The 10,698-nt window shown below is 51.2% G+C and overlaps 1 protein-coding gene across 1 annotated transcript; it reads left to right on the forward strand.

Moving 5' to 3' along the window:
- Nucleotides 1-6,592: 6,592 nt before the first annotated feature.
- Nucleotides 6,593-9,534, forward strand: LOC123158376 (vegetative cell wall protein gp1-like). Its single transcript, XM_044576394.1, has 4 exons — nt 6,593-6,690; nt 6,833-6,917; nt 7,708-8,762; nt 9,499-9,534. Exons 1-4 carry the CDS (start codon nt 6,593-6,595, stop codon nt 9,521-9,523), a joined length of 1,263 nt encoding a protein of 420 aa, XP_044432329.1. The 3' UTR covers nt 9,524-9,534.
- Nucleotides 9,535-10,698: the final 1,164 nt, after the last annotated feature.

The following is a 10,698-nucleotide window of genomic DNA, read 5'->3' on the forward strand; positions in this document are numbered from 1 at the left end:
AAAGTATAGTGAGTGCACGATGATGATCATATCAATCTTGGAACCACTTCCAACACACATCGTCAATTCACCCTCAACTAGTTTCTGTTTATTCTGTAACTCCTGTTTTGAGTTACTAATCTTAGCAACCGAACAAGTATCAAATACTCAGGGTCTACTATAAACACTAGTAAGGTACACATCAGTAACCTGTATATCAAATATATCCTTGTTCACTTTGCCATCCTTCTTATCCACCAAATTTTCAGGGTATTTCCGCTTCCAGTGACCATTTCCTTTGCAGTAGAAGTACTTAGTTTCAGGATTTGGTCCAGCTTTGGGCTTCTTCACGGGAGTGACAACTTGCTTGCCATTCTACTTGAAGTTCCCTTTCTTTTCCTTTGCCCTTTTCTTGAAACTAGTGATCTTGTTTAATCATAAACGCTTGATGTTTTTTCTTGATTTCTACCTTCGTTGATTTCAGCATCACGAAGAGCTCGAGAATCATTTTCGTCATCCCTTGCATTATAGTTCATCACGAAGTTCCTGTAACTTGGTGATGGTGACTAGAGAACTCTGCCAATCACTATCTTATCTGGAAGATTAACTCCCACTTGATTCAAGCGATTGTAGTACTCAGACAATCTAAGCACTTGCTCACTAGTTGAGCAATTCTCCTCCATCTTTTAGGTGAAATATTTGTCAGAGGTCTCATACCTCTTGACACGGGCATGAGTCTGAAATACCAATTTCATCTCATGGAACATCTCATATGTTCCGTGACGTTTCAAAAACGTTTTTGTCGTCCCGGTTCTAAGCCATAAAGCATGGTGCACAAAACTATCAAGTAGTCATCATATTGAGCTAGCCAAACATTCATAACATCTGCATCTGCTCCTGCAATAGGTCCGTCACCTAGCGGTGCATCAAGGACATAATTCTTCTGTGTAGCAATGAGGATAAACCTCAGATCACGGACCAAGTCCGCATCATTACTACTAACATCTTTCAACTTAGTTTTCTCCAGGAACACATATAAAAACACAGGGAAGCAAAAAACATAGGGAATCAACAACACGAGCTATTGATCTACAACATAATTTGCAAAATACTACCAGGACTAAGTTCGTGATAAATTAAAGTTCAGTTAATCATATTACTTAAGAACTCCCACTTAGATAGACATCCCTCTAATCATCTAAGTGATCACGTGATCCAAATGAACTAAACCATAACCGATCATCACGTGAAATGGAGTAGTTTTCAATGGTGAACATCATTATGTTGATCATATCTACTATATGATTCACGCTCGACCTTTCGGTCTCAGTGTTCCGAGGCCATATCTGCATATGCTAGGCTCGTCAAGTTTAACCTGAGTATTCTTCGTGTGCAAAACTGGCTTGCACCCGTTGTAGATGGACATAGAGCTTATCACACCCGATCATCACGTGGTGTCTGGGCATGACGAACTTTGGCAATGGTGCATACTCAGGGAGAGCACTTTTATCTTGAAATTTAGTGAGAGATCATCTTATAATGCTACCGTCAATCAAAGCAAGATAAGATGCATAAAGGATAAACATCACATGCAATCAATATAAGTGATATGATATGGCCATCATCATCTTGTGCTTGTGATCTCCATCTCCGAAGCACCGTCACGATCACCATCGTCACCGGCGCGACACCTTGATATCCATCGTAGCATCGTTATCGTTTCGCCACCTATTGCTTCTACGACTATCGCTACCGCTTAGTGATAAAGTAAAGCAATTACAGGGCGATTGCATTGCATACAATAAAGCGACAACCATATGGCTCCTGCCAGTTGCCGATAACTCAGTTACAAAGCATGATCATCTCATACAATAAAATATAGCATCACATCTTGACCATATCACATCACAACATGCCCTGCAAAAATAAGTTAGACGTCTTCTACTTTGTTGTTGCAAGTTTTACATGGCTGCTACGGGCTGAGCAAGAACCGTTCTTACCTACGCATCAAAACCGCAACGATAGTTCGTCAACTTAGTGCTGTTTTAACCTTCTGAAGGACCGGGCGTAGCCATACTCGGTTCAACTAAAGTTGGAGAAATTGTCACCCGCCAGCCACCTGTGTGCAAAGAATGTCGGTAGAACCAGTCTCACGTAAGCGTACGCGTAATGTCGGTCCGGGCCGCTTCATCCAACAATACCGCCGAAACAAAGTATGACATGCTGGTAAGCAGTATGACTTGTATCTCCCACAACTCACTTGTGTTCTACTCGTGCATATAACATCAACGCATAAAACCTAGGCTTGGATGCCACTGTTGGGGAACACAGTAATTTCAAAAAATTTCCTACGCACACGCAAGATCATGGTGATGCATAGCAACGAGAGGGGAGAGTGTGTCCATGTACCCTCGTAGAACGAAATCGGAAGCGTTAGCGCAACGCGGTTGATGTAGTCGTACATCTTGACGGCCCGACCGATCAACCACCGAAACTACGGCACCTCCGAGTTCTAGCACACGTTCAGCTCGATGACGCCCCTCGAACTCCGATCTAGCCGAGTGTCAAGGGAGAGTTCCGTCAGCACGATAGCATGGTGACGATCTTGATGTTCTACCGTCGCAGGGCTTCGCCTAAGCACCGCTACAATATTATCGAGGAGGACTATGGTAGAGGGGGGCACCGCACACGGCTAAGAGATCAATGATCAACTATTGTGTCTAGAGGTGCCCCCCTGCCCCCGTATATAAAGGAGCCAGGGGGAGGGGGTCAGCCGGCCAGGAGGGGCACGCTAGGAGGAGTACTCCTCCCAGCGGGAGTAGGACTCCCCCCTTCCTTGTTGGAGTAGGAGAGGAGAGGGAAGGAGAGAGAGGGGGAAAGGAAGGGGGGGGGGGAGCCGCCCCCCTCCTTGTCCAATTCGGACTTGGGGGGGGGGGGAGGGGCGCGCGGCTGCCCCTTGGCCGCCTCTCCTCTTCCACCACTTGGGCCCATGAGGCCCATTAACCTCCGGGGGGGGGGGATTCCGATAACCCCCCGGTACTCCGGTATATATCCGATAACTCCCGAAACCTTTCCGGTGTCTGAATATAGTTGTCCAATATATCAATCTTCATGTCTCGATCATTTCGAGACTCCTCGTCATGTCCGTAATCACATTTGGGACTCCGAAAAAACTTCGGTACATCAAAACTCATAATATAACTATCATCGAAACCTTAAGTGTGCGGATCCTACGGGTTCGAGAACTATGTAGACATGACCGAGAACTATTTCCGGTCAATAACCATTGGCGGAACCTGGATGCTCATATTGGCTCCTACATATTCTACGAAGATCTTTATCGGTCAAACCGCATAACAACATACGTTGTTCCCTTTGTCATCGGTACGTTACTTTCCCGAGATTTGATCGTCGGTATCTCATACCTAGTTCAATCTCGTTACCGGCAAGTCTTTTTACTTGTTATGTAATGCATCATCTCGCAACTAACTCATTAGTCACATTGCTTGCAAGGCTTATAGTAATGTGTATTACCGAGAGGGCCCAGAGATACCTCTCCGACAATCCGAGTGACAAATCCTAATCTCAAAATACACCAACCCAACAAGTACCTTCAGAGACACCTGTAGAGCACCTTTATAATCACCCAGTTACGTTGTGATGTTTGGTAGCACACAAAGTGTTACTCTGGTAAACGGGAGTTGCATAATCTCATAGTCATAGGAACATGTATAAGTTATGAAGAAAGCAATAGCAACATACTAATCGATCAAGTGCTAAGCTAATGGAATGGGTCAAGTCAATCACATCATTCTCTCAATGACGTGATCTCGTTAATCAAATGACAACTATTTTGTACGTGGCTAGGAAACATAACCATCTTTGATAAACGAGCTAGTCAAGTAGAGGCATACTAGTGACACTCAGTTCGTCTATGTATTCACACATGTATCATGTTTCCGGTTAATACAATTCTAGAATGGATAATAAACATTTATCATGAAATAAGGAAATAAATAATAACTTTATTATTGCCTCTAGGGCATCTTTCCTTCAGGAGAAGGCCAAGGAAGAAGGAGAAGGAGGGGGGCTCTCTACCCCTCTCTCCCGGTGGCGCCGGAACGCCACCGGGGCCATCATCATCACCGTGATCTACACCAACACCTCCATCATCTTCACCAACATCTCCATCACCTTCCCCCATCTATCTACAGCGTCCTGTTGTGGTGAGCGCACGACAGATGCCAAGGTATGGCTAAAGAGAGGAGGAGGCTCGAGGGCGCTGGTGGACTCCAGAGGCGAGGTTGATATGCGCGGGCGCGGGACGCTGGACATACCCAGGTTCGGGGCTCTCCGGTGAGATAACACCCCTAGTCCTGCCGAGTTTAGTTGGATGATCGATAGTACAATGTCGCTCCTAGAGCTGTATGGAGGAGGAAGGAGGCTGGCCAAGGCTTGGGCTGCTCCTTCTCCCCGGTGTTGTTGTGGGGTGGCTAGTCCTATGCTTGCCTGGGTTTCTCTTACATATGTCTCGTGTCTATCTCGTATCGCATGTTCTGCCATCCCCTGCGGGCATGGGCTCCTGGGGGGTTTTATAGATCAACCCACCGAAGTTTACAATGGTAATATGCCAAGTCGGTGGGTCCATATTGTCGGTGTCCGGGGTACCGGGATGGGTCCCGCTTGTGGGCATGTGGTTTGCCGGGTTCCCCTAGGTGCGGGCCCCGCGTGCCTAGGTGGACTGTGTGCCGTCTTGTCGATCGTCAGGGCGTGGCCGAGTCGAGTCGTGTACAGTGTTCTCCATCAGGCCGCCGCTTGCTGTCGTCAGCGGTGAGGGTGGGAACACTGTTGCCACACCAGCCCTGGTCAGCGGGTAGGTAAGGGGCACTGTTGCCACGCTCCGGCTGACCATAGGCATGGGCGGGAATACTGTTGTCTTGGTCATCGGTGATTGAGGTCTCGTCCCATCGTACGACCTGGATGGGATGGGAGCTGACCCGTGGCTGGGTTTCCGTGGACGCCACGGGTGGGTTGGCTTGCTGGGGAAGCCATGGCTGCGCCGGGTTGAGTTGTCTTGCGCCAGCTGCTGCGGCCGGGTCGACGTACCTTGCCGAGTCGAGGGCCTTGGCTAGGTTGGGAGCCTTGTCGGGTCGAGCGACCCAGCCAGGCGTGTGCCGGTTTTCAGGGCGATGTGGGCCCCGCTGTTTTGGAAAAGGATCTGGGTTCCGTTGCCTGCCCGGGGTTCATCCCCCCAATAGTAGTCCCCGAAGCCGTGAAGGTCCGTCGTCTTCGGATGAGTGGGCCTTCGCAGTTTCCCCCTTGAGCAAGGCGGAATCTGCGAGCGCCGGGTCCGGCAACACCCACTGTGTGCCGGTTTTCTCGGAAACTGGATCGCGGCGTCCCGGCCATGGCGGGAACCGAGGTGTCCGTCGAATCTTGAGGCGATCCCTCGAGCTTCGTGCAGGCGCCACGTGGTGCCCGGAAGTCGGAGGGGCCTGACAGGCCACACGCGTGACGGGACTGGGCAACGGGCCGGGGCCCGCCGCCGCGCGCCCTTGGCCCGCGCGCGCAGATTTATTGTAGCGTCTGGGGGCCGGTTGCACTTCCCCGAGCAGTTAGTGCACGTGTACGTGTGCACTTATTGCGGGGTAGTGGAACGGGCGTGTGCAGACGATCCCACTCCCCCACGTTTGAACCGGGGGTTATAAATTTGGGGGAGGGGGCAAGGGGGAGGCGGACATTATTCCCGCTCGCGCCCTCCTGCCCCCCTGCTCCTGCTCTGCTCTTCGTCACCGATGCACAGCTGCGCCCGCGGCCCCGAGCAGAGATCTTTCCGTCGTCCATCTTCTCTCTTTCTCTTCTGGCGATGTCGTTGCCGTCGGGCTCCTGGATGGGCTCGACCGTCACCATCGACGACATCACCTATCTTCGGTCTTCGCGGCGCCTTCCGTGGGAGACGGACGTTGGTGTCCGTCTGCCTCGCGGCGAGCAGAGGCCCCGACCCGAGGGGTAGGAGCATGTTGTCTTCCTCATGCATTTTGAGCGTGGCTTAGGGCTACCAACGAGCACCTTCTTCCGCGCATTCTTGGAGTTCTTCAGGCTCCAACCGCACCATCTTGACGCCGGCACCATCGTCCAGCTCTCCGGCTTCGTGACCCTGTGCAAGGGGTACCTAGGGGTCGAGCCGACCATCGACCTCTGGGCACGCTTCTTCTCCTTGAAGCAGCAGGGCCCGTCGGCCGGGGAGTTTGCCGACTGCGGGGCCGGCGTCATCTCGAAGCGGTCGGGGGCGGACTTCCCCAAGATCCCGCTCGAGGATTCTGCCAAGAAGTGGCATAACTCCTTCTTCTACGTCCGCAACCACGGTGCGGACCACATTCATCTTCCTCCCTTTGCCGTCGCGCTGCCGCAGGAGAAAACGAACTGGGGCTACTCGCTCCAGCGCCCGTCGCAGGAAATCGTCAATCTCTACGAGCGGGTCATGGTGATGAGGACGCAGGAGGGGCTCACCGGCACCGACCTCCTTGCCGCATTCATCACCCACCGGGTTCTCTCGCTTCAGAGGCGCTCCTGCCTCGTCGGCGAGATGATCGGGCTTTAGGACCCCAACCGGATGGGGTCGACGCGGTTGTCTGCGGAGCAGGTCACGCGCGGCGTGAACGACATCTCCAAGGACAACCTTGGGGATGACTGGCGATTCGGCAAGGCGCCGTACAGCCAGGCGAACCCGGCGCCGCAGGTGAGCGTCTGGTCTTCTTATTTTGCCGCCGCGCATCTTCTCATTCGTCCTGACGTGTCACGGGAGATATTTCTAAACGCGAGCCGGCAGCCTTACGCCCGGGCTCCGTCGCAGGTGGCGCTGGTGGCACCAGAGGAGCCCGCGACTCACGACGGAGAGGAGGTGGCCGAGTCCGACGCCGGCGCTGGGCGTCGTGCGGGTAAGTCTTGAATCTTTTCCTTCTTCATTTGTCTTGAATAGTGTGACGCCCCGAGGCCGATGTTCCAGAAGACTTCCAGCTATTCCGAGTTTCGTCGTGTGATTTGTTTTATTTGTTGCATTCATCCTTGCATCATGTGCATTGCATCATGTCATCATGCCATCATATCATTAATTTTTTTAAAACCTCAACTAAATAAATTGTATGGATTTTTTTCGATCCATTTAAATCGAGGGAAGGATGACTTCTCTTTATAACATACCCTCCCGATATTTAGGGAGCTATATTAAATATTCCACTATTTCGGAATCACCCGCAAACACACTTGCAAAATAATTTCGTTCCTTTTCTGCTTCAAGTTTGGTCTCCAAACCTTGCCCATATATTCTTTCTTGTTTTTCCGGAGCTCCACCAAAAATCCGAACATTTTTGGACCTTCCTTTTATCAAGTCCTAGTTCAAACCCATTTGAATTAAATTCAAATGTGTTTGAATTTAAATCTTTCAATCATGCCCCTTTCTATTTTTCTTGGAACGAGCATATTTTTGCGAGTCCGGAAAAATTTATCCCCATGCCCAGATTCCACCCCTAACTTCTCTTTCTCTTCTTCCTCTTTTTCTGTTTTGTTTTAATTAGTAAAGGAAATAGGGGAGAGGGAGAAGAGAGTCCAGCCCAGCCTGGGCCTCCCAGCCTCCCGCGCCGGCCCAAGGCCAAAGCCCAGCCGACCTAACCCTAGCCCGAACCCCCCTGCCCGATCCCCTCAGCCATCGCTCCCTCGTTTCCCTCACAGCGCCGCAACCCCTCCTATCGATCCCATCTCCCTCCTCTGCGCTCGCATCTCTCCCCCCTCGATCCCCCTCTCTCTCTCGTGCCCGATCCCATCGCCTCTCCACTGCCTGCATCGCCATGGCCGCCGGCCTTCGCCCCTGCCGGCCCCGTCGCCTCTGTGCGCGAGCGCCGAGCGCCCACCTCCTCCCTCGCGCGGCTCCTTCCCTGCCTCCTCCGCAAGCCACTCATCGTCGTCGCCCTCATCTTCCACCATCGTTGCCCCTGCAGCCTCCCCTCCTCCACGTCGTCGCCTCCCCATGGCGCCGCGACCGACCTCCCGCGTCCGCCATCGGCTCCTCTGCTTCGCCCGTCCCTTGCTCCGCTTCCATCGCCGGCGACCACGACCAGCCACCTCCCTCCTTGGAGCTCCCATGGCCGCCACACCCTGTTCCACCTCGCCTCCACCTGGATCCGCTCCACCTCTCCCACGCGTCTCCTCCATCAGCAGCCGGCAACGTCCGAGGGAAGCCGAGCACCTCCATCCCCATGGTGCTGCGACCCCATCTCCTGCGCGAGATCCGCATCGCCGCAATTCTGCTCCATGCGCCCATCTCTGTTGCATCGCCGTGGCCCTGTTCGCGTGAAGCCCCGGCCTCCTGTACCCGTGCTGCACTTTGATGCCCGCTATCATCATGCACCTTCACTTGCTGTTGCTGTTGGCGTCAAGACCGTGGGTGCCCAGTTCGTCTTCCGCCATCTCTGGGATTCGCCAAGTACCATGACGCCCCCCCCCCCCCGAAGTGTTCGGGTTCGACAAGTCCGATGTCGTGCTTGTACAACTACGCTGCCAAGTACCTCTACCGGTGACTCGAACAACTACCGCAAACGTGTACAACTACCGTCGCCAAGACCGTCAAGTTCGACTACCACCGACGTGTACAACTTCAGTTGCGAGAACGTCTACTTCTACTACGACACGAGTACAACTACTTCCACTACGAGATGTACCTCTACCGTCGCCGTGAACAACTACTTCCCTCGACGACTCGAACCGCTCCGAAAACGCACGCTTCGAAGGTATAACCCCGAGATGACCGATCGTGACCGAATGCATGTGTTGAATGAGATGCATCGTTTGCTCCGTGATCGAATCGTCCTTGCGATGCCCCTCTTTTGCCGTGCCACCGTCCCGTGGGAACCCGGTAGTCGGGATCACCCCACCATCTTGCATGACTCGCTCACTTCCTTTTGCACCGGTATCTCTGTAAGCTACCGGAACTGATATGTTGCCGTGGCATCATTTTCCGTTTCATCGCCGTGGCACCCTTTTTGTTCCGCCATGGTGACCAAATGCTTCATAACATGCTCTTGTCAAGTTTTAATAAAATTGCATAAACTTGTATATGTCATCCGCATCATGATAACAACATTTAAAATGTTTAAACTTGTTGTTGCATTAAATTGCTAAATGCATATGGGGATTTACCAGATTTGTTGTTTTTATATCCGGCCCCATTTAAATTGTTTAGATGGTATAGTTTATATTATGTTTCACCCCTTGCCATGTTTAACCAAACTTAATATTGTTGTGTTCCGTAACGAGAGAGAACTAAATAATTGATGTGGTGTTTTGTCAATATGCAACTCGTTGCATATTGAGCTCCACTTAACTTGTAGTATTGTTTGTTGCACTTTGCCATGCCATGCCTCATTAAACCGGACATGCATTATACTTGTTTGCGCATCATGCCATGTTTATGTGATGTTTGTTTACTATGTTGTTTGTTTCTTTCCGGGTTGCTTCTCTCGTTAGCTTCGGTTTCGTTCCGGAGTTGTGAGGATTCGTTCGTCTACGACCGATTGTCTTCTTCTTGGACTCGTTCTTCTTCCTTGCGGGATCTCAGGCAAGATGATCATACCCTCGAAATCACTACTATCTTTGCTATGCTAGTTTGCTCGCTCTTTGCTATGCCAATGCTACGATGCCTACCATTTGCTTGTCAGCCTCCCAAATTGCCATGTCAAACCTCTAACCCACCATGTCCTAGCAAACCGTTGATTGGCTATGTTACCGCTTTGCTCAGCCCCTCTTATAGCGTTGTTAGTTGCAGGTGAAGATTGAAGTTTGTTCCTTGTTGGAACATGGAGATGTTGTTCCTTGTTGGAACATGTTTACTTGTTGGGATATCACAATATATCTTATTTAATTAATGCATCTATATACTTGGTAAAGGGTGGAAGGCTCGGCCTTATGCCTGGTGTTTTGTTCCACTCTTGCCGCCCTAGTTTCCGTCATATCGGTGTTATGTTCCCGGATTTTGCGTTCCTTACACGGTTGGGCTATAATGGGAACCCCTTGACAGTTCGCCTTAAGTAAAGCTCTTCCAGCAATGCCCAACATTGGTTTTACCATTTGCCACCTAACCTTCCCTTCCCTTGGGTTCTGCAGACTCAAGGGTCATCTTTATTCTAACCCCCCCCCCGGGCCAGTGCTCCTCTGAGTGTTGGTCCGAACTAGAGCCCTGTGCAGCGCCCCCTCGGGGAAACTCGAGGTTTGGTTTTAGTTGTACGGATTGCTCATCTGAGTGTGCCCTGAGAAAGAGATATGTGCAGCTCCTATCGGGATTTGTCGGCACATTCGGGCGGTGTTGCTGGTTTAGTTTTACCCTGTCGAAATGTCTTGTTGTACCGGGATACCGAGTCTGATCGGAACGTCTCGGGTGGAGGTCTATTCCTTCGTTGACCGTGAGAGCTTGTCATGGGCTAAGTTGGGACACCCCTGCAGGGTATTATCTTTCGAAAGCCGTGCCCGCGGTTATGGGCAGATGGGAATTTGTTAACGTCCGGTTGTAGAAAACCCGAAGTTGACCTTAATTAAAATACATCAACCGCGTGTGTAACCGTGATGGTCTCTTCTCGGCGGAGTCCGGGAAGTGAACACGGTGTTGGAGTTATGCTTGACGTAGGTTGCTATAGGATCACTTCTTGATCATACTTGTATCGACCGTGCTTT

This window comes from Triticum aestivum, chromosome 7B, assembly GCF_018294505.1.
Source record: "Triticum aestivum cultivar Chinese Spring chromosome 7B, IWGSC CS RefSeq v2.1, whole genome shotgun sequence".
Taxonomy (NCBI): domain Eukaryota; kingdom Viridiplantae; phylum Streptophyta; class Magnoliopsida; order Poales; family Poaceae; genus Triticum; species Triticum aestivum.